The sequence below is a fragment of the Laetiporus sulphureus genome, assembly GCF_001632365.1.
Source record: "Laetiporus sulphureus 93-53 unplaced genomic scaffold LAESUscaffold_22, whole genome shotgun sequence".
Taxonomy (NCBI): Eukaryota; Fungi; Basidiomycota; class Agaricomycetes; order Polyporales; family Laetiporaceae; genus Laetiporus; species Laetiporus sulphureus.
The window spans coordinates 1-20,637 of NW_024468531.1; the positions used below are offsets into that span (position 1 = coordinate 1).

General features: G+C 54.8%; 8 protein-coding genes across 8 annotated transcripts; 6 read left to right on the forward strand and 2 right to left on the reverse strand.

Annotated features, from left to right (window-relative positions):
- The first annotated feature begins 529 nt into the window (after positions 1-529).
- Positions 530-2,820, forward strand: LAESUDRAFT_726221 (GTP-binding protein YchF). Its single transcript, XM_040908987.1, has 11 exons — positions 530-772; positions 831-881; positions 944-980; positions 1,087-1,210; positions 1,269-1,538; positions 1,600-1,677; positions 1,889-1,986; positions 2,055-2,238; positions 2,303-2,394; positions 2,454-2,578; positions 2,654-2,820. Exons 1-11 carry the CDS (start codon positions 538-540, stop codon positions 2,692-2,694), a joined length of 1,335 nt encoding a protein of 444 aa, XP_040763760.1. The 5' UTR covers positions 530-537; the 3' UTR covers positions 2,695-2,820.
- A 1,225-nt stretch (positions 2,821-4,045) lies between these two features.
- LAESUDRAFT_194116 (uncharacterized protein) lies at positions 4,046-5,867 on the forward strand. Its single transcript, XM_040901521.1, has 3 exons — positions 4,046-5,077; positions 5,132-5,513; positions 5,574-5,867. The coding sequence occupies exons 1-3, from the start codon at positions 4,210-4,212 to the stop codon at positions 5,677-5,679; spliced, it is 1,356 nt and encodes a 451-aa protein (XP_040763761.1). The 5' UTR covers positions 4,046-4,209; the 3' UTR covers positions 5,680-5,867.
- A 1,507-nt stretch (positions 5,868-7,374) lies between these two features.
- Positions 7,375-8,634, forward strand: LAESUDRAFT_654232 (uncharacterized protein; the record flags this gene model as incomplete). Its single annotated transcript, XM_040904472.1, has 5 exons — positions 7,375-7,452; positions 7,518-7,635; positions 7,694-7,877; positions 7,931-8,082; positions 8,138-8,634. 5 exons carry the CDS (start codon positions 7,375-7,377, stop codon positions 8,632-8,634), a joined length of 1,029 nt encoding a protein of 342 aa, XP_040763762.1.
- A 286-nt stretch (positions 8,635-8,920) lies between these two features.
- LAESUDRAFT_759566 (uncharacterized protein) lies at positions 8,921-11,792 on the forward strand (the record flags this gene model as incomplete). Its single annotated transcript, XM_040912606.1, has 4 exons — positions 8,921-9,046; positions 9,101-9,380; positions 9,433-10,160; positions 10,212-11,792. 4 exons carry the CDS (start codon positions 8,921-8,923, stop codon positions 11,790-11,792), a joined length of 2,715 nt encoding a protein of 904 aa, XP_040763763.1.
- Positions 11,793-11,950: 158 nt separating this feature from the next.
- LAESUDRAFT_194134 (onanonoxo-7-onima-8-eninoihtemlysoneda) lies at positions 11,951-14,919 on the reverse strand. Its single transcript, XM_040901522.1, has 5 exons — positions 14,642-14,919; positions 14,460-14,583; positions 14,292-14,400; positions 12,392-14,233; positions 11,951-12,333 (listed from the first exon to the last, which is right to left on the reverse strand). Exons 1-5 carry the CDS (start codon positions 14,809-14,811, stop codon positions 12,110-12,112), a joined length of 2,469 nt encoding a protein of 822 aa, XP_040763764.1. The 5' UTR covers positions 14,812-14,919; the 3' UTR covers positions 11,951-12,109.
- A 189-nt stretch (positions 14,920-15,108) lies between these two features.
- Positions 15,109-16,687, reverse strand: LAESUDRAFT_812969 (DUF1295-domain-containing protein). Its single transcript, XM_040914451.1, has 6 exons — positions 16,299-16,687; positions 16,223-16,239; positions 16,129-16,167; positions 15,994-16,076; positions 15,631-15,944; positions 15,109-15,566 (listed from the first exon to the last, which is right to left on the reverse strand). Exons 1-6 carry the CDS (start codon positions 16,599-16,601, stop codon positions 15,249-15,251), a joined length of 1,074 nt encoding a protein of 357 aa, XP_040763765.1. The 5' UTR covers positions 16,602-16,687; the 3' UTR covers positions 15,109-15,248.
- Positions 16,688-16,807: 120 nt separating this feature from the next.
- LAESUDRAFT_700881 (uncharacterized protein) lies at positions 16,808-17,933 on the forward strand. Its single transcript, XM_040906429.1, has 3 exons — positions 16,808-17,236; positions 17,295-17,524; positions 17,586-17,933. Exons 1-3 carry the CDS (start codon positions 16,842-16,844, stop codon positions 17,837-17,839), a joined length of 879 nt encoding a protein of 292 aa, XP_040763766.1. The 5' UTR covers positions 16,808-16,841; the 3' UTR covers positions 17,840-17,933.
- A 239-nt stretch (positions 17,934-18,172) lies between these two features.
- On the forward strand, positions 18,173-20,125 carry LAESUDRAFT_680035 (acetohydroxyacid reductoisomerase). The gene is made up of 6 exons (XM_040905718.1): positions 18,173-18,366; positions 18,457-18,693; positions 18,748-19,167; positions 19,224-19,360; positions 19,416-19,642; positions 19,707-20,125. The coding sequence occupies exons 1-6, from the start codon at positions 18,211-18,213 to the stop codon at positions 19,745-19,747; spliced, it is 1,218 nt and encodes a 405-aa protein (XP_040763767.1). The 5' UTR covers positions 18,173-18,210; the 3' UTR covers positions 19,748-20,125.
- Positions 20,126-20,637: the final 512 nt, after the last annotated feature.

Below are 20,637 nucleotides of genomic sequence, written 5' to 3' on the forward strand. Positions count from 1 at the left end.
GCGCGGTAGTCCTCGCCGTTGTTGTAAGAGCCGTAGTGAGCTCCGTGTCTGTGTCTGTGGCCGTATCCGTTAACGCGCCCGCGAGAATAGTCGACCTAGATGCATAATTTCCGGATCAGCGATCGCCCCACCATCGAGTGCGCTATATGCACGCACTCTATGGATGTCGTGACTAGGCCTAATGGATCGAGCGTGATCAATTCGACGACGGTGTAGCCGTACCTATGCGTGCAGTGTCAGTCAGTCCCGGAAGCGCTGCGCAGTCGGTTTCAAAAAGCAGACGACGCTCACTCGTCGGTAGTGGTGATCAACTGCGCGTATATGGGGAGCACACAGGCGGCCGCAGCAGCAAGAGGCAGCAGGGAAGGCCGCATGTCGGATGAGTAGATGCAGGCGACGAGACGGGTTACAGCCCAGTCGAGTGGAGACGTGCGAAGGCGGGAATTTCCTTTTTCAATTGTGTCCACATGACTGTGGGATTCTCTATCTCGAAAAGGAAGACGCCTCCTACGACACGCCCGCTCAAAAAATCGCGGTATGCGCGATCGATTGGGCGGCCTGCTCGCGTTTTTCCTCTGCAAATCATCTTCCCCTCCTCATCCCTCTCAGTTCCTCAGTTTTCGTACAAGATTTGACCTCGCGGCGCGACATTTCTCTTTCTCTAGCGTGCTTGCAGCAAAGAAGAAAAACATGCCACCCAAGAAGGCCGCCGCGGCTGAGAAGAAGGTCCTCCTCGGCAGACCGAGCAACAACCTCAAGATCGGTATCGTAGGTCCGTCCATGCACATCGTCGTCACGATGTCCGTCTCACTCATGCTTGAGTCATCTAGGGGTGCCTAATGTGGGCAAGTCATCCTTCTTCAACGTTCTGTCCAAGACCGGTGAGTTATGCAATCTTTGTTGAATCTTGACAGCTTTTTCACTATGCTCCTACTCGCTGCAGACATCGCCATCAGCGCGAACTATCCTTATGCGACGATGTGAATTTTTCTCTCTCTCTCATATTCTCCTTTCGGCGGCTGTTAGGATCCGCCATCGCTTATGCTCCGTTTCTCCTGTTCCATTGCTAATTATCCGTGCCCGTAGCAACCCCGAGGAGGCACGTGTTCCTGTCCCAGATGCCCGTTTCGAGTGGCTATGCGACCTTTACAAACCTGCCTCCCGAGTTCCTGCATTCCTCACTTGCGTCGACATCGCCGGTTTGACAGCTGTAAGTTCCGGCTGCCCTTCAAGCCCTTCCAATCCGTCAGCTCTAATGTGCTCGCTAGGGCGCATCTACAGGTGCGGGCCTCGGGAACGCCTTCCTCTCGCACGTGCGTGCCGTGGACGGTATCTTCCAGGTCGTCCGCGCATTCGATGATGCCGAGGTCATTCATGTCGAGGGTGAAGTCGATCCTATCCGCGACATGGAGATCATTCAGACAGAGCTCCGCCTCAAGGACATCGAGTGGGTCGAGAAGCACCTCGATGGTCTCAAGAAAAGCGGACGTTCCTTGGGAAGCAATAGCCTTGCGGATAAAGCAAAGAAAGAAGAAATCGTGAGTTCGCAGGGTGCTAAAAATGTTGTGTATGAGAAGATGCCAATGTTTGGCGTTGTAGGCGACTGTGGAGAAGATTTATAAGGTCATTACCGTGGAGAACAAAGACGTTCGCAAGGCAGATTGGACAAACAAAGAGGTGAGTGTCCATTGCTATCCTCGATCTCGCTATCTCTCTTCTCCTACATGATGATAAAGAGTAGTATACTCAACTAACCCAGCTCGTTGAGGCGGGAGTAACGCCCCAAAATGCCTATGAGATCATTTTCTATCTGACCCGTCAACCACTTCCTTTTTAGTCTCTTTAAAATCTAGATCAACTGCGGTAGCTGACCGCTGTTTAAACCTAGATCGATGTCGTTAACGGCCTCCAGCTCCTTAGCGCCAAGCCCGTCACCTATCTCGTCAACCTCAGCGAGAAGGATTATATACGTAAGAAGAACAAGTGGTGCGTTTCATTTACCCTTTCCTGCCTCTAACCCAGCGGTTACTCACTCCCGTTTGTGCTCCTTGCAGGCTACCAAAGATCAAAGCCTGGATCGACGAGAACAACCCGGGCGACCCACTGATCCCCTTCTCTGTCGCGCTCGAGGAGCGACTCGCGGGCATGTCCGACGAGGATAGGGAGGAGGAGCAGAAGAAGATCGGTGCGCAGTCTGCGCTGCCGAAGATTACCACGGCAGGTTATGCCAGTCTGGACGTGCGTATCTCTGCAATGTCCTTCCATATGTCGATATGATGACTCAAATGCTGGTGCATTCCAGTTGATCCGGTATTTCACCTGCGGCCCAGACGAAGTCCGTGCATGGACGATCCGGAGGCATACGCGGGCACCACAAGCGGCCGGAGTCATCCAGTGCGTCCCTTTTCCACCTTTGGTCTGTATGTTAACGTAAGTTTGCCCGTCTCTTCCAGCACGGACTTCGAGAACAAGTTCGTGTGCGGTGAGATCATGAGTTACGACGACCTCCGGGAGTACGGTAGCGAAACGGCCGTCAAGGCTGGGGGCAAGCTCAAGCAGCAGGGCAAGACATATGAGAGTCAGTGTCGTCTTCCGTCCTCCTTCCTTGATAATGTGGTTGCTGATGTTGCTCTTTTGTGTGCGGCGCGTCCAGTGAACGATGGAGATATCGCGTACTGGAAGTCTGGAGCGTGATGATAGAGCGATAGTCACTCTGTATATTATGGAAGCAGGTCCTGCTTGAAGATGTCCTAATAGCATGCTCAGGCGGATCGTAACTTCGCTAATCGAGACTGAATGTGAACTATCTCAAGGTGTCTGGACAGATAAAATGGGCACTGGGTCCAGAGAAGGCAACTGAGGCTGTGCGAGAGCCTTCTGGTTGAATTGTTATCTCCCGGTCGTAGATCAAGACGCCTTCAAGGTCAATGATGGGACAAAACTTCCAGCTCCTTCAGTACTCAGTTTTTGCTCCTCTTACTTCTGACTTGGCACATACAGTACTACAGTTATCACTGTTAGTGCTCCACATGGGATTGCACGAAAATTGATCGAGGGAGAGGTTCTGAGGAAGCAATCTTGATGAGACAAGTTGGATATACTGTGTGTCTTTCATTCTTTAGATCCTTTATCTGATCAGGAAGCGCAGAAGAGACAAAGAACGCAGCCGCGACGTCCAGAGATGCGGCAAGCTCCCTTCTAGTCTCCCGTGGGCGGACGAGACAATTCCTTCAACCTCCGCGGCCCGCTCCGTACACCCTTCGAACGTAGTAGGCGCCGGCTGAAGTACAATGTCAGAACCAACTCACTGTGAGCACCTCGTGGCCCTACGCCAAGTTCTCCTCATCAAATATTGGTAGGAGTCATGTGACGTGGCCCCCGTCGTCTTGAGGAGTAGTACTCCTCCCTGGCCGAGAGTCTGAGACTGGCCACTGATCGCTGCCCGGTCCGTATCAGCTTTCGTTCCTTCAATACTTAGCACAGCAGGGAAACCCAAATATTACCTTTTAGCCCCCTTTAGAGCTTTTTTCGGCCCAAAAAGGTACTAGGCCCGAAAAGCGTGGCCCTGGGGATCTCCTGGTTCTGCGCTTATTATTATTCGTGGAAAAGGCGCCGGAAAGGTGATGAGAAATTATGTTAAGGACATTAACCCTCAAATTTCAAACCTGAGCTTCGGCTAATGTGATACAGACACCTTTTCGAGCAAAAGGCTCTCCTAAGGTCAAAAAGGGTGCAATTCCAGGAGATCCTCGTGCTGTTTTTGGCACTTTCTCACATACTGGAGAAAGGTGACAAAGGAAGCAAAAAGGTTGAAAGTCGGGATTTTACTGATGCAGACAATTTTGGCTCAACACGCACCGTTCATATTATCAGCTTGATCTCAAGGACTGTAATACCGATCAAGGAAGTCCTCGACTTTACAATGCAGAGTAAGTACCGATTCTCGCTGCGAGAAGAGGGTTAGATTTGCGTGAGTGGTAGGAAAAGTTACCACTGGACCGGAAAGTCTGCCAAGAAAGGCTGATTCTGATGCCTTTCACAACTTCACAACTTCATCGACCGTCCTCTGCACCGTCACCGTAGGCCTGCAGCCAACTACGACCTTACATTCATACACCTCACTTGTATATCAATACATAATAATTCTCGACAATCGCTCACATCTTTGAACTAGCCTACCGCGCGAATGCGCTATCCTGTGGTTCTGCCATGTCCATTCCAGTAGACCAAACCAACGTTGCCCCGCCGATCTTGAACAACCCCCAGCCGCGCCTTCCCGCTGAGATCTGCGAGCGCATCATCGACCATCTCGACCCTTTTTGGCTCGGAGACCAAAGACAAACTCTGTTGAACTGCGCCCTCGTTCGCCGAGGGTGGTACGCCGAGAGCCGCGCAATCCTGTTCGAGGAGCCCATACTCTCTACTCGGAAAGAGGCGATCGCCTGTGCGAGGTCACTGACGCGGATACCTCTCCTCGCTGCCCGTGTGCGACGCTTAGAGATCGGAGCTCGATCTCCGACTCTGGAATCCTCTATGACAAGTCCGGAGTTGGCATCGATTCTCGTGATGCTGGCAGGAAAACTTCCCAACCTGGCCTCGCTCAGCTTCTCCGACGTCAGCTTCGAGCAGTGCTCTATGCGCAATTTAGCGTTTGGGAGCTTGCACGAATTCAGTCATATCACATCATTGCGGCTAGCGAGAGTGACGTTGCCATCGGCGAGCCCCTTCTTCCAGGTCATCTGTTCATTTCCTCAGCTGCAGTCCCTTCACTGCTGGGATCTACACTGGAGCAAATTGAGGTCCATGGCTCCATTGCCCGAACACCGCCGCATGCCTTTGACGACATTGACTTCCTTTGAATATGACCTGTCGTGTTTCGAAGACATTGGACATATTCTTCTCGGTCTGCTGAATCGTGCTATCCTTACAGCACTCTATCTATATTCACCAGTATCTACGGCGGCTCTTAATTTCACTCAAGACATGCTGAATATAGCCGGAGGGAGACTTGAGGAGGCAACAACAACTTTCAGCGCGCTAGAGAAGGATGGTGGTGGCAGCTTTCAGTCCTTGCTCTGTGAGTATGCAATCACATGATGTTCAGTGCACAGCACGGCTCATAACTTTCAAGTGCACCCTATCAGCTTTGAATCAAATGTCAATCTGCGGACACTGGTAGTGGGCGCCTTCACGTCGGATATGAATGACCTCACACTGTTAGTCCGGAGTGTACTGCTGCCTCTGCTCAAGACAATATTATCAAAGGATCTCAGTAACATCTCGTTCTCCTTTTCGCCTTTAGAATGGGATACAGATGCCATGCTCAATATTTTCGATCCAGAGGTCTGCGTGCAGATTGATGAGCTTTTGGCTGAGGAACATTTCGCCGAGCTGGGACTCGTATCCATATTTTTCTGCTTCCAGCCTGCTTTGTTGGACGACTCGCAATGTGTTAAGTTTTGTGCGGATATCTGTTCCCGTTTTCCAAAATTGAATGACATGAACATATTGACGTGCGTCGTCGTCGTTTGTTTGATACTCGACTGAACTCACATGGATCCACGGTCTATCAGAATCAACTGTAACAGATACCGATATCCAAGTGATACCGAGAGGGCATTGAAGTCCAAACAAATGGCCAATCGCTTGTCTGACCCAGCGGATCAATCCACAAGATAGCCAATTACGGCATTCACGGTCACCTCGTCTCGCCTTCACTTTGCTCTGCAACGTGTCGTGGATGTGCAGCTCATATCTCATATCTCCCCTTCCCCTTCCATCATATCCACAAAACATCCAGACTTCAGCCCGAGCACCTAGTCTCGTCCAATCCCCCTGTCCGCTCTCTTCATGCCGTCGTCCTGGTCCCGGGAATGATATATTGATGCCGTAGTTCGTGCTTTGCTCTGTCAGCAATCAGATCCTCGCAGGCGTCCGCCGCGTTTGCGATGATACCCCCTTCCCCCCCGCATCGTCATCTCTTTTCAGATCATTCAAAATGCTCGTGTCCCGTTGGTGACCATATTTCTGGGGGCGTTGGTGGTGTGCTGGAACTCAGGCAGTGGCTTGCCGCAGAGCAGATGCGCCCGATCTGAGAATCAGGCGAGGAGCTCCGGACGTAGATGCCCATTTGTTGATGCTAGGCGTAGCTGTATTTGCTCGAAGCTCCACAGGTTGAGAAGACGTAAATCTCAAGTTCTCGAAGAGGAGCTTCTGGAGAGGTTCACATGGATGTTCAGGAGGGATGTTGGGAATTATAGTCCCGAAGATGGGGAGAGTGGAAGTCGGAGAATAGGAAGTGGTGCATACGACCGTCAAGAGCATATACCTTACGCGGGGATGGGGTGGTTTGCTCGAATCAAAGAGATCATAACAACTGCGCGCAAGTACTATGCATACTGAGCTGTGTGCATGACAATAGGAGCTATTCACAGCTGAGCGCGGCCTTGTCATTCATACTGGACATCCGCGCTGACTGAGTGACGTGCGCGTGAACGCGGAGGATCTCGAGTGCGATCAGCGGACACGACACGGTCACGGGACCGCGACAGTGGGTAGGCACTCTGTGTTAGAGCAACCAGGCCTCAGGGCTCGACAGATGTAAATTGCGCAACAGCAAGTGAAAATACTCATTTAACTTATGAAATTTGAACGTTTGAATGCTCTATCATGAAGCCATGGTTGAGCAGACGAGTTTGATGATCTCGGATGTTCGCCCAGCCACAGATGGTGGCAAGCGCCCGTACGGAGCGCGCGTGCCGCTTACGGAAGCAAGTGCATTACAGCGTTGCCCAGCAGAAGCGCCCGTGGAACTGTGTTCAGAGTCTTGCCTACAACTGCCAATTCTGCGCGAGGCTGTTCCCAGCAGCGCCTCCGACCGCAGCATATCGACTAAGACGTCCACACACCGCTCTGTTTTTGTACTTTAATCCTGCACCAGACATCGCCCATCCACAACTCATCTCCCGCTCAATAGGCCCCTGTCTTATATTACGACCGCGAAGCGTCCCTTTGCGCACGATCGCCTTCTATCGCTATCCATTCATCTGTCTCCGTTAGGCAAAGCCACGCGCAGGCCTCGTTGACCGTCATGCCTTTGCTGGAAAGCATACAAGACGGTTTTGCCCGCATCATCCCTGCACGCAAGTCCGCTCTACCCATGCCGATGTCTACCACTGGCGGAATTGGGAACGGGGGGATGCTGCCCTTTGAGGACGACGTAAGTCTCTCGCTTCGCCAGCCGTTCGCGCACGTTCCACACTCTAGCCCCCCTGCTGGTTTGCCGCGGCTGCGTGTCTGCACGCCTCACAGCCCCTTCAGGGTGCAGTAGGGTTACGTAATGCAATGACCCTTTCGACGTAGCCTCTCTGATCTATGGCGTCGACCGTCGATACAGCAGGGTTTCTCGTCTTGCTGCTCTTCATACCCTTGCTGTCGATATGCTGCATCTGGGTTAATCGTTCTAGCCCACTCTCATATCCATCGACCATGACTGACGCGTCGCTCGGAACCCACAGATGATCGTACACAAACCCGCTATCATATTCCATGCCTCCCAAGCATTCTTCAACTTCCTTGCAATGTGCTGTTTCGCCAGCGTCGCTGCCTTCCAGGCAAGGTGGCATGTAGGCCCATGTATGTGTTCACTGTGTCTGCAGCATCATTAGCACAACACTGATATCACGCGCGCCAGCGGGATTGACCGGATTCGCACTCTTTGTCTCGGTCACAGGCGTCGTCTTTCCTCTCTTTCTCCTCTTCGTCCCCGTCATCTATGAAAAGTTTGACAAGGGCGCACGCCTTGCACGAGCACTGAGCGAGACTCGGGTCGCTTTCATCCTAATCTCAGCAGGCACGACTTTCAGCTTATTGATCGCGTAGGTGGAGCAGGTCGCATCGCTGGCACGTTGTTCTGACCACCGTCTTATAGCTTTATCACGACGATCTCAGCCTGGACAGAGCCTGGCTGCAAAAATGCTAGCAACGACCCGCACGAGAGTTTGGGCTCGACATTCCGGAGCGAGTTGAGCGGCTGGTGCAGTACGAAAAAAGCGGGAGCAGTATTCTTCTGGCTAGCATTCGGTTCGTCGCGAGCACTTTGATTGTGAGATCCTTCCTTATCGTTCATGACGGGCAGCGTTCTGGTTGGCCTCGTTGGGCCTCACGATCTACGACTGGCGCAATGGGCGCTCTATGCGGCCCCGTGACCAACCCTTCACACATCCTACCGAGTTCTCTGAGGTGGCAACGACGGCCGAGGGCGACGGCGACTACGACGACCAGGAGTCTCAGTACAGCAAGCCCATCGCACAGTCGAATGCCTCGCAGACGACATTCGACACCGCGTACGTGCCGCCCGCGCTTCCCACGCCTGCACAGCCTGCGGCCTCGTACGCCGCGCCTGTTCCCTCGCGCCCGAGCATGGACGTGTACGGCGCATTCTCTGATCCCACGCCGACCGGGTTTGGATCGGCTGCGTCCACGCCCAGCTCGCCGACGTCGGACATGCCGCGGGTGAGCCGAACGATGCAGTACGCGGACCCATATGCGGCAGTGCGCGCGACGCTCGCAGCGGGACAGCAGCCTGCGGCACACTCGGGTCCGCCGAGCTACTCGTACGGCGGATACTCGTAAAAAGGAATGTATGGAGGAGGGGAACGGACGGAAGGCGATCTACTGTATGTAGTTTATTTACGCGGACGGACTGATACCACACGATGTGCACGACCCTCCCCTGATGTGTATGTGCGCGCTTGACGCCTGCCCTTGATGCTGCGTGTATGATAGACACCTAATTGTATATACAGTTTCTTTCACGAAGTTCAACCGAGAGACGCGACGCGAGGCACGTGGGTGACACGCGTGGCGCTGTTGATGAATGTTTACACCGTCTTTGACCTTCACCGCGACAACCTCATCCATGGCAGCTAGGCAGCGCGACCCTCAACCCGCACCATCCAGCGGGATTCTTTCCAATGTGTTCAGCTTCGTGACTCGCGAGATCGAGTCGTTCGTGACGACGGCGAAGGGCGGGAGCAATGTGCAGGTGCGTCGAGAACACATCCTTGATGGGTGTGTGGTTGAACGTCGTCGCGCGTAGGTTCAGGCTCGGCCACAGCCGTCGACGTCGCGCGTCAAGCTCGATGATGCACCGGTAGTTGAGGAGAATAAGGCTAGGCAGGAGGAGGGGAAGAGGAAGCGGGTGGCGAGGAAGGTTTCGGGTGGGGAGGGGGATGGGGAGCGAAGCAGGCAGAGGGCGGATTCGAGCGAGAGGGATTCGAACACTGAGGTCCCTCCCAGGAGGCATATTCACAAGAAGAAATCTGGGTCAACGAAGGGGACGTCTACACCGGCTACTGGTGGTGGAGGGTCTGGCGAAGGTACGCAGGCCACTGATGCGTCTTGCCCGTATGTTCAACTAGATCACAATAGGTTCAGGTTCCCGCCCTCCCTCCACTGCTCCTTCGCAAGCTGTTGGCGCGGTGGCGACGCTGTCCCCTGCGACCATGCCTGGCTCGTTCTTCCCCCGCTCAGAGTCACTGATGCCCGATCCCATGTCGGCGGAGATGGCTCGCCGTGCGGGGGTCTTACCGCCCTCTCCCGGTCCTTCTGCTGAGACTCCAGCACCGTCGCATCTCCCTACACCTCAGCCCGCCCGGAAATCCAATGATATCTCACGGAGGGGATCGAAAAGTAGTCGAAGTGATACAGGGGCTGATTGTGATGCTCGCCGGGATGCGAAAGCCCCTTCCGTGGGCAGTGCCACCCCAGCCGACAGGAGAGCTGATGAGACCCGGAAAACGAAGGCAAAAGGATGGGACGATTTGTCGACCGAGGAGGCCCTGAACAATCTCGACGCGGAACTCTCTCGCAAGTCTAACAACCCTCCCACAAGGTCGAAACCCGTCGCAGCGAGGAGTAGCGGGAGGTCATCGGTGGAAGGTGGCACATCGATGGTAGCGAAATCTGCCAAGGCAAAAGGGAAGGAACGGGCGTGCGATACCTCGGGAGAGGTCCGTGTCCGCGGGAAGGAGGAGGAGTTGCGTGCGGCACGCGAGGCGCACATGCGTGTTGAGCCTGGACGGGACGAACAAGAGCAGGCGCGTGACAAGCAGAGAATTAAGGTGCTCGAAGAAGAGATCATGAGGTTGAAGGCGCAGGTAACGTATGTTCAATCGTGGGCTGAGCGCTCGTGCTGATGCTGGTTACAGCTTGCACAGCGCAACGATACGTCGATGCAGCTGCCTCCGCCGCCGCCGCCTCCACCACCACCTTCAGCTCTCCAACTCGATCCAGACGATCCGAGCATCATGGCCAATAGCTCGAATTCGCTCCCGATCTCCAAACGTGCCGACCTGTTCCTTGCTACCGCCCGTCAGAGTCTCCGACCTACCACACCACCTCGAGAGGCACCCATCAACGACGTCACCGGACGAACACGGCGATCGGGCCATCCTACCGTGAATATCGCTGGTGACAAGATGGCAACGTTCTTGAAGGAGGTGAGGACGGCCAAGCTGAGGAAAGTCAGTACGGGCACATTTGACAATGCCTCCATGCCCCCGCCTCCGTTGGCTCTGAGCGGCCGCAGCACGGGCATCATCGATGAGCGTGGTTATGCGGTCGGTGAGAGGTCCTTTAGTGTGGTCGAGGCGAGGTTGGGAGAGAAGAGGAGGCGAGATGCTGCGTTTGCGGGAGACGGGTCTCGTGCGGAAGGGCCGTCCAAGCGGCGGCTCACGACATTTACACTGTCTGGTGCAGCGCCGGAGTCATCTGCTGCGTCTTCGTCTTCGCAAGGTTCTTGCGACTCACAGTCGACTGAACCTGGTCCGTCGACATCGACATTGGCACTCCCTCCTAGTCTGAGACCATGGCCGTCATTGGCGCCGACAGAGACGGACGTCACAACTCCATCACTGTGCTCGGACAATGAGAATGAACACGAACATGACCACGAAGACAAGCTCCCACACACTCCGCCCCACTCTGCAGCGCACGAGTCACCAAGGTCATCACCGCCGCACAAAGTATCCGATGGTATGCCTCTTGACGAGCGTGCCGAACCTTCATCTCCGTCGCCCCGAATTGCACAACCCGAGCCTGAGCGGCCTCTTCCCGCCCTGAGGAGAAGAAGCAAAAATGGTGGGCAATCAGCGCCTTTTATCGACCTTTCCGTGTGCCGGGCTCCTCAATCGCCAATTCCTCCGGGTCCGGTGCGTACCCGTCCGCTTAGGCGCAATCGTCAACCTTCGCAGAAGCAGAATCGAGAAGCGTCTGGCAGGGAGGACCCAATTGCGACGTCGTCTGCGTCCCAGGCGTCTCAACGTGCCGTTCGTGCATCCCAGATACCTGTCCATGCTGGCCAGGGAGCGAGAGCGAAGAGCCAATCGCGGCCGCCATCGAGGAGCGATCGCGATCCTGGGGCATTTTTCTCGCAAGTTGGGTCGCAATTGCAACCGGTTCCCGCCCAACCGTCCTGGGGAGCGTCGACGTCTTACAATGCGGAGGGACCACGCACCCTGGACGAGGAGCTCCGTCAAGCAGACGGTGGTCTCTGGAGCAATGATACCGGCGGAGTAGTCCAAGATGCTGATGTGGATATGGAGATTGAGACCGATGAGCTGGTTGGCGTGGGTACGAGGAGCACGAAGCGCGGTTTCATGAAGGGCGGCGGTGCTGCTGGCGCGCCAGTGTTCATGGGCGTGGGGTACGTGCGAGGGGCTATGGCTAGTGGAGACGAGGAGGGATCGTACGTGCCGAGGCGGAACAGCCAGGCGGCGCAGAGGCGATGAAGCGTTGATCTTATCTTGTGAATGGTACTCTACGTTATGTTTCGCGGAAATTTAGCGATGATCTATCACACGTGTAATGCGAGATGTACACTGTTTTATCGGTTTCTACGCCTGTGGCATATTCCACCGCTATCCTACCTGTATACCCTATACGTTTTCGCGAACAGAATGATACATTCGACGTATGATGCCAGCGCTGCCTCTGTACCGACACCATCGCCTTTCATTCAGCACTCCCGTCCTGGTGCCAGTACTAATCACCAAGCAAAATGAAGTAAACATCTCCTGTATTCGACCGTCTCCTTTTTTTTTAATACTCATAGTGCGGAGGGCTTTTTCTGCAGTGTCTGCAAGATCCTATCCTGAACGGCATGGATAACCGCCTCGGAAGTATTTAGGCTGAGCATGAAGTACGCGACGTTGCCCAGCGTCCGATAGTTGATCCCGAACGGCGCGCCTCCAGGGGCTGCCGAGGTCTGTTCGCTGGCCATGCCTAGCCTCATGGACTCGAGCAACTTTTGCGCAGAGTTGGAGCGGTATCCTGGCGAAACAGAGCGGGTCAGTCTACGTTTGACGATCGACACAAAGGTAAGCATCACCGTCTACGTCATCTTGGATCTTGAATGCAAGCACTGTGCCGAGGGTCGTGACCTCCCCCACCACCTCGAGGCGTGCGAGCTTGTCCACGAAGGCGGGGTCCCAGAAGCTCCAAGCCGATGCCTGTTTCGCCTTCTCCGCGCCAGATGTCGCAGCTCCCCACCTAGCCCTCGAAGCGTCCCACGCCTCACCCTCGGCCATCTTCTCGACGATCTTCAGCGTCTCGTTGGCCACTTCGCAACCGACGGGGTACGCAGTATAACTATGCCCATGCAGCAACGCGTCCAGCTTGCTCTCGCTCTGGAACGCCCTGAATATCGACTCAGACGCGAGGGTAACGGAGAGCGGGACGAGCCCGCCCGTGAGGATCTTCGCGTGCACGGAGATGTCGGGGTGCACGCCAAGCAGCGGACCCGCGCTGCGCACGCCGAGACGGTAAAGTCCAGCGAAGACCTCGTCGAAGATCACCGGGAGCCCCGACCACTCACCTGGGGCGTGGCGCGGGTCGGCGCCGCGCACGGTGTCGATGAGGACGCGCTGGAAGAGCGGGTCGACGAAGAGCATGCCGCCGGCGCCCATGACGAGAGGCTCGAGTGCGAGCGCGGCGAGGGTCGGCCCGCCGTTGGACCGCAAGTTGGTGAGGGTGCGGTCGATGAAGCGCCTGTAGATGTCTGCTAGTGGAGTGTGCAGACGGGTTTTGACGTCGTATGCTTCCTTCAGCGAACCGATTGTCATGTCAGCAGCATCGGTACCCTCCACCGTCTTGATGATGGCCGAAGGAAGGGTCACGAGAATCCGGCCCTTGACGTTCGACACTGTCGGAGCATCCAACCAGAAGCCCTTCGCCTCATGCCACTCACACGTATACACGCCCTCCTCACAAGCATCCATCGCGCCGATCGTATCCCCATGATAGCTCTCCCTCATCCCCAGGATCCCCAAATCCTTCCTCCTCCTCCCGCCCATCTCTCCCGCATGGCGCACCGCATACGCGCGCAGCGCCATCTTCAGCGCAACCTCCATGCCCGTCGAGCCGTCGTCCGAGAAGAACGCACGCGAGGCCCAGCCTGCACCGGGCCCGCGGTGGACGAGCGTCTCGCCGAGGCGAAGAGCGGGCGCGTGCGTCGCTTGCGGGAACATGACGTGCCCGTAGCGGCCGGCGGCGCGCGCGGCTGCAGTGGTGAGCGAGGGGTGGGCGTGCCCGAGCGCTTGGGTCCACCAGGAGGCGGAGCTGTCGAATTGAGGTTCGAGCAGAGAGGTGGGGCCTGAAGAGGTCGGAGAGGCGGACGTGGCAAAGGGTGAAGGTGCACGTTTCCCGTTGTAGATTGAGAAGAAGTCTTGAGATGCGCTGTCGATGACGTTTACGTCCGCCTCGGAGGGCACGAGTCCATGCTGGACGAACGGCCACCAGAACGTATCGAGCGAGCGGCGGGGCATGGACTCCAGTTCTGTGAGCCTCCGAGCATGGCAGTCATCGAGGTGGTCTACTGCATCGTAGATATTTCCCTCCTTTTTCAGCTCGGGCGCCAGCCGCTCGTAATAGCCTTTCATCGCTTTCTGCTCTTCGTTTTCATCGGGCAGACGCTTGTGGGGCAGGTCAAGAGATAGAACACGAATCCCACGTTCTGCGAAGTAAGGGATGAGGTACTCGTAGTTACGATAGTAAGCATCGTGGAAGAGAAGGACTAGGTCGATGATGTAGCCGCGCAGAAGGAGGGATTCATAGGAAGAGATGGTGGTGGATATGCCTCCAAGTTGTGAATCGCCGATAAGGATGGTGGGAAGGAATAAGGGACGATAGGCGTCGACTTGAGTTGTTCCAGATAGTGTCGGGCTGTGAACGCCTTGCATGTGGGTTGACTGAGAACACAATTGAACGACGCGATGGAGAACGTGCCCTACCTCCCGCAGTCTCGACATACATATGTGCCGGGCCTGGAAACCGGAAAGCAGATTTTTCGATGTGCTGTGCCACCGCTGTCACGAACTCTGCATCGGTGGGAGCAGTTACCTTTGCTCATCCATCTGGATCATTAACATGCACAGGAGCTCGATGAGGGTAGGACATACCTCACGATTGCGTTTCTGTCCTGCTAATAGCACTGAGAGGTGCGGACTGACTGGCTCGTCAAATCGGAACAGACAAGCAGTGTGGACGTTGTCCCGGTACGGTCCAGCAAAGCACTCGATATGCCTATGCAAAGGTTTCGGTTCAGCTTTGCGAGCAACGCGATGTTGGATCCGAACGTAACCTGTCGTCGGCATCCTGCATAGGCCCTGTACTAACTGGCTTCAAATAGTGCACAGGCACGTCTTTGGATGCAGATGCTCTGACAAGAGCAGTGGTCAGGATGGTCTTGCCCACATCTGTGTTTGCACCAAAGACCTGGTGGATCCGGAGATTTTTGAATAGCGAAGACATATCACAGAATCAAGAAGTAGCAAAGAATTGAAGATCAAAAGCGTTAAGCGATATAAGCAGCTGTTCAATCCATGACGAAAAGATCGTAAGAGTCAGATTCCGCCGCAGAAATGTGAAAGGCGCCGGCCGAAGGACACGTCGGACAGATCGTCGATCGATTATCGGGAAATCTCAAATCTCAAAGCCGGGGAGCATCAGATCCCGGATAGATCTCATCGCCCGATCTATCTGATAGCCGATGCGCAACCGGGATGGCCACGTAAATGTGTATCGACTGTTCCCATCGAGTCTATTCATCAGCGAAAGAAACAATACAATATCCGATCCATTCCATTGCGACAACGAAGAAGGCCATATTACACAGTTCACGTCAATCACAAGTCCAAAGTCCAAAAACAAACCTCCGCATGCACGACGGCAGATCATCTCCCCCATCCTCACTTCTCCTTCTTCGTTTCCTCATCTTGTCCAAAAAGCATCTCATCCACCTGCGCTTTCTTGCCTCTGAGTTGCAAGAGCAACCCCCACACGGGCGTCAGCAGCGGAACGAACATCGCGACGCGCTCGCGATAGGCGCTGTACGCCTCAGGATACTTCGACAACGAAATGCTTTCAGTGAAGCGAGTCGAGGAGAAGAACAGTATGCATAGTACGAGGGCGGGCGTAAGCGGCCACAGAGGTGTCATGGATGTTGTCGGGAGAGAGGGCAGGTTTGGTGACTCGGGTGCGAGCAAGGGGAACAACGTGATGAGAGCCTGCACAGTGATATGATATCGTTGTGAGCAGCGGTACATTGAGACAAATTTGCAGCGTACGTACCCAGAAGGTCTGTTCGCAAAAGAAATTTGGATGCCTCGACCAAGCCCACAGCCCACGTGTGACGAATCCACGCTTAGCATCCTGTGGCGTCCATTTGATACGCGCACCAATCCACTCGTTCTTCTCATGAACGCCCGTCTTTTTGTACGTCTGGAATGAGTATTGCTGATTGTCCGAGACAAACTCGAGGGCAATGTCGATGAGCGCGAGGGCCCCAAGAATATAGTCGGAAGTGCTGAGGTGGGCAGGTTGCTGGAAGGTGGCGATATGCGTGGGGATTCCAAGGAGGAAGAGGATGATGTTTTGAATCACGGCTGAAGAAGCGTCAGCACATGTCAAAAGGGATCGCGATTATCATCTTACCTATGAAGACGAGGTTGACGATCTTGAACAACCAGCGGGGTATCTTGTTTCGGACAATTTGCCAACGGTAATCTTCATCGTGGCTGTTGATAGGGGCAATGAGTCAACGTAACCATCATGAACGATGAAACTTACAGATTGAACAATCCTCTCCTCCATGTATTGTATGAGAGACTGAGTGCGTCGTGAGTAGGAGCATCGTGCTAAGTATAGCGAGCGCGAGGCCTACCGGAACATCCATATTACCTAATGGAGATAAGATAGTTCAATTGAACGTAGTCTATTGAGAGTATTTGAACACATACCACCAGACCTAACATCAACAATGCCCTCGGACTGTACCGCTCCGTAACAGCGTGGTGTATGACCCCGGGAGTGTACGGCCACAACGGCATCAACGGCTCATGAGGCCAGAGGGGCAGCAGCGCATAGTACGCGGTGTATATGGTCGGAAGAAAAGTCCAGACGCGGTCGACCTGAGAGACATTCCCGGTCAAGACGGATAGCAACCACGAGATGAAGGTCGTCGAGAGGCAGAACTTGACTGGCCACCGGAAGGACGCAGGTATGTCTCTGCGCACCAGCGCAGCAAAGGGTAAAGAAGCCATGTTGCTCGAATTGAAACCTCCGATGCTGAGTAGATTGGGCGTACGGGTTGGTTACAGAGCCCCGATGGGTGATCTCACCGTGGCGTACGACGACGGCGGGCGCTTGTATACTCCGCATCACGTGAATGTAGTGCCACAGCGCCTTTGTATGTGTATATTTGGCTCTGTGCCCCCACCGTCGGTGGCAGATAACACTCGTCCAGCAACCGTTACTTAGACTTCCTCCAGGACTTCCCATTAATGATCATGTCCGCATCGGTTCTCATCTCGACCTTCCCTCCATTCCCCACACTCTCCCTCTCTGCGTCCTTGGACGCTCCGTTCTCGACGCTCTACGACCTCCTCGCAGAGCGCTACCCCGAGCTCCCCTCTGACCTCGTCCTCTCGCTCCACCGCGGTTGTGCCCCTGCGCTCGACGCGCCTCTTTCTTCTCTCTTCTCATTGAATCAAGACGCCAACGATGGGACGCCCCTGGTCAGCTTGCGTCTCGTGCCGAGGCTCAGAGGAGGCAAGGGCGGTTTCGGCTCGCAGCTGCGTGCCGCCGGAGGCCGCATGAGCAGCCAGAAGACGAGCAACAACGACTCGTGCAGGGACCTGAGTGGAAGACGTCTCAGCACGATCAAGGAGGCGAAGAGGTATGTCACAGTCATGTCGTAGCTTGAGGCGTTGTGCTGACTGATTGCATTCTCGCAGGCTGGCGGAGTACATTGAGAGCGAGCCATTGCGCAAGAAGGCTGAGCAGGAGGCAAAGAGGGCTAAGCTGGAGGCGCTGGAGAGGAAGCTTGGTATCACTCACGCCGCGGATGGTGCTGGTCCCTCTGAGCCGGAGCCGCTCGCGGGCAAGAAACATCGCTTCGACGACACCGAGTATCTAGAGCAGAGTCGGGAGATTGTCGACAACGTGAAGAGTGCCGTTACCGTTGGTATGTTTTTATTGAATGACCGTCCTGCTCTGCGATTGCTGACAAGACATTTGTCCGACAGCTATGCTCAAGAAGAAGAAGAAAGCTAAAACTTCGCACAGCCTTCGTGCGTCGGATAAAGCAATGGAAACGGCTGCTTTTGCTAAGGAATCGATCGCCAACGCCGCAGAGTCCGTGGCCGTGGTCACTGTATCTGCTGCTTCCATTGCGGTGGAGTTCGCTTCCTCCGCATCAGGGAAGACTATCGAGCCATCTGTTACTACTCCCGACTTGGTCCCCGTAGCCTCTTCTACTGCCGAGGTGGCTAGCGCATGAGCTGTAATCTATTGTACGATGTACTGTGTAATTCACTCGGTTGTCGTGTTGAGTAATGTGACACCGTCAGTCTCTTCAATCAACCTGAGCTCCGATCTAGTATCTACATGTTTCTCGACCCTCAATCACTTCGCGGTGATACGTCGCGAGTCTAAACACAGGCAGAACACGTTAGGGTTGCCGACAGTACTTGCTCCTTCTGAGGATGTTGTCTTTGCACACTGAGAGCATGAGGCTCGGACTCGATGCGAGCCGGCCGCGGGATAATCGTACCGGGCGTCTGTCATAAGCGCGCCATGCAGGGTGTGACTCGAGCGCTTGTGAACTCCCAAAAGTTCATTCAGATTGACTCACCTTTCTCGCCACCCACCATGTCCTCCTTTGCTGCTCGCTCTGCTCAGGCTCTCCGCGCCGCGTCTCGCCGTGCCCCGCGTGCGGCCTCAAAGGCTACGAAGCAGGTGCAAGCGGCATCGTACTCTATCCTTGCGAGGAATGCCGTTTCTGCCTCGGCGCGCAGGACCGTCGCTGTAAGTTATCAATGTGCCCCATGAACCGAGGAGTTCTCTCGGCGTGCATTCTACAGAAACCAAACGAATTTTTGACACTCACTATTGTAGTCTACGCGTGGTATAAAGACCCTTGACTTTGCCGGCACGAAGGAGGTGGTGTACGAGCGAAGCGATTGGCCGCTCGCGAAGCTCCAGGCCTACTTCAAGGACGACACCCTTGCCATCATTGGTTATGGCTCTCAGGGCCACGGACAGGGCCTGAACGCTCGCGATAACGGCCTCAACGTGATTGTCGGTGTTCGAGAAGGCGGTGAGAGCTGGAAGCAGGCCACCGAAGATGGTTGGGTTAGCTAATTTCTTTGCGCGAGACTCGCGCTTTTCACTGATCCTATTCTGTAGGTTCCGGGAAAGACTCTCTTCCCGATCGAGGAGGCGATCAAGCGCGGTACCATCATCATGAACCTTCTCTCAGACGCCGCGCAGTCGCAGACATGGCCGACCATCAAGCCTCTCATCACCAAGGGCAAGACGCTCTACTTCTCGCACGGCTTCTCTGTCGTGTACAAGGATGACACGCACGTCATTGCTCCCCCCGACGTTGACGTTATCCTCGTCGCGCCCAAGGGCTCAGGCCGCACCGTGCGCACTCTTTTCAAGGAGGGCCGCGGTATCAACTCGAGTATCGCCGTATGGCAAGACGTCACCGGCAAGGCGAAGGAGAAGGCGGTCGCTCTCGGTGTCGCGATTGGCTCCGGGTACATGTACGAGACGACCTTCGAGAAGGAGGTGTACTCCGACCTGTACGGTGAGCGCGGAGTGGTAAGTCCATAATTTGGGCATTTTGCTAGTCCTTCGTTGCTCACCATCATTTGTAGCTGATGGGTGCCATCCAAGGCCTCTTCCTTGCGCAATACAAGATACTGCGCAAGAATGGCCACACTCCGTCTGAGGCGTTCAACGAGACCGTGGAGGAGGCTACGCAATCGCTCTATCCTCTCATCGGCCAGCATGGGTACGCCAAGAATTTTTCAGTTTCCTTGAACCGTTCTCACTACGTTCGCCTGTAGCATGGACTATATGTACAACGCATGCTCGACCACCGCGCGTCGTGGTGCGCTCGACTGGGCCAAGATCTTTGAGGAGACGAACCTGCCCGTCTTTGAGCGTCTCTACGAGAGCGTGCGCAATGGTACAGAGACGCGCCGCAGCCTGGAGTTTAACGGCCGCAAGACGTACCGTGAGGACCTTGCAAAGGAGCTCGCGGAGATCGACAACCAGGAGATCTGGAGAGCTGGTGCGCCTCATTTCTCACAGTGCTTGTGTTATTGGTCATTGACTTTGTTTTTGGCGATTTTTAGGCAAGGTCGTCCGCTCTCTGCGCCCCGACCAACAGTCGTAAAATGCGACCGCAAGCCGTAGAGGGCTGTGTGTGGCACTTACTATCAAAAGCACGTTGATGCACTCTTAGACCTTGCTTATATAGTCTTATTGCTAGTATCTGTCTGCTTTATGAGCATCGTTGCGGAATATTGAACTATAGGATCAGCACTGCGAAACGAGAAATGCATGACTGAGGTTCTTGATCTCTTTTCCTAAGATCAACCGTGCGTTTTGCCTCTAGAGCTGCTCGCTTCATGATCGTTATGTGACTGTACGATTAGAAACTCTTCTGCGCGTATGTCTGACCTTCTCGCGAACTCACCTGTTTAGCTTCCGTCTTGTGTTGATGCGCCCGTGTCCTAGAATCCGTCCAATACCAGTGCAAATCTCATCAAGCAAAAGCGCACAATGTAATCTACAAGTGAGACAATACAGCAGCTAACACTGCAAGGAGTCCCACGAAGCCGAAGCATTCCAGGTCGAAAGGTGCACAGAACGACAGAGCAAACCGACAGACTGGTGAGAGGGACCTGTTTACGCGCGCACGCTCCCGCCCTCAGTGAGGACGCCGTCCGGAGCAGCGGGTATCATCGATCCAGTCGTTGATCTGTCTGTGTCCTGACACTCCCGACCCTTCCAGCTACGGCCGTGTGAGATGGTCCCGGCGTGTAGTAGTGCCATGGAGAGGAGTCATGCGTGTATGTGTGAGAAGAGAGATTGCAGACAACGTCCATGTGAGACCTCGACCTTCAGATCCCTTCCTTCGCCCCTGTTCCATCCGTATGCGGACTTGCTTGCCTGCGAGACAATTGAATGCAAAGACAGAGAAGAAGGCTCAATCTACCTACCAGTGCCAGCCTGAACATCGGATGACAATAACTCGTCCTACGTCGCATCTGTAAGCGTAAT

Excerpts from the sequence above, each read along its gene's own strand:
- LAESUDRAFT_194116 (XM_040901521.1), top strand. The coding sequence starts at position 4,210 with ATGTCCATTCCAGTAGACCAAACCAACGTTGCCCCGCCGATCTTGAAC. Across the intron at positions 5,078-5,131 it reads CAGCTTTCAGTCCTTGCTCT|TGCACCCTATCAGCTTTGAA; the intron begins GTGAGTATGCAA and ends ATAACTTTCAAG. Across the intron at positions 5,514-5,573 it reads AATGACATGAACATATTGAC|AATCAACTGTAACAGATACC; the intron begins GTGCGTCGTCGT and ends ACGGTCTATCAG.
- LAESUDRAFT_680035 (XM_040905718.1), top strand. The coding sequence starts at position 18,211 with ATGTCCTCCTTTGCTGCTCGCTCTGCTCAGGCTCTCCGCGCCGCGTCT. Across the intron at positions 18,367-18,456 it reads CGGCGCGCAGGACCGTCGCT|TCTACGCGTGGTATAAAGAC; the intron begins GTAAGTTATCAA and ends TCACTATTGTAG. Across the intron at positions 18,694-18,747 it reads AGGCCACCGAAGATGGTTGG|GTTCCGGGAAAGACTCTCTT; the intron begins GTTAGCTAATTT and ends CCTATTCTGTAG.
- LAESUDRAFT_726221 (XM_040908987.1), top strand. The coding sequence starts at position 538 with ATGCGCGATCGATTGGGCGGCCTGCTCGCGTTTTTCCTCTGCAAATCA. Across the intron at positions 1,678-1,888 it reads CAGATTGGACAAACAAAGAG|ATCGATGTCGTTAACGGCCT; the intron begins GTGAGTGTCCAT and ends GTTTAAACCTAG. Across the intron at positions 2,239-2,302 it reads CAGGTTATGCCAGTCTGGAC|TTGATCCGGTATTTCACCTG; the intron begins GTGCGTATCTCT and ends GGTGCATTCCAG.
- LAESUDRAFT_812969 (XM_040914451.1), bottom strand. The coding sequence starts at position 16,601 with ATGGCTTCTTTACCCTTTGCTGCGCTGGTGCGCAGAGACATACCTGCG. Across the intron at positions 15,945-15,993 it reads CGTCAACCTCGTCTTCATAG|CCGTGATTCAAAACATCATC; the intron begins GTAAGATGATAA and ends ACGCTTCTTCAG. Across the intron at positions 15,567-15,630 it reads TTTGCGAACAGACCTTCTGG|GCTCTCATCACGTTGTTCCC; the intron begins GTACGTACGCTG and ends ATCACTGTGCAG.
- LAESUDRAFT_700881 (XM_040906429.1), top strand. The coding sequence starts at position 16,842 with ATGATCATGTCCGCATCGGTTCTCATCTCGACCTTCCCTCCATTCCCC. Across the intron at positions 17,237-17,294 it reads ACGATCAAGGAGGCGAAGAG|GCTGGCGGAGTACATTGAGA; the intron begins GTATGTCACAGT and ends GCATTCTCGCAG. Across the intron at positions 17,525-17,585 it reads GAAGAGTGCCGTTACCGTTG|CTATGCTCAAGAAGAAGAAG; the intron begins GTATGTTTTTAT and ends TTTGTCCGACAG.
- LAESUDRAFT_194134 (XM_040901522.1), bottom strand. The coding sequence starts at position 14,811 with ATGTCTTCGCTATTCAAAAATCTCCGGATCCACCAGGTCTTTGGTGCA. Across the intron at positions 14,584-14,641 it reads ATGCAGGATGCCGACGACAG|GCATATCGAGTGCTTTGCTG; the intron begins GTTACGTTCGGA and ends ACCTTTGCATAG. Across the intron at positions 14,234-14,291 it reads GTATGTCGAGACTGCGGGAG|GCGTTCACAGCCCGACACTA; the intron begins GTAGGGCACGTT and ends CCCACATGCAAG.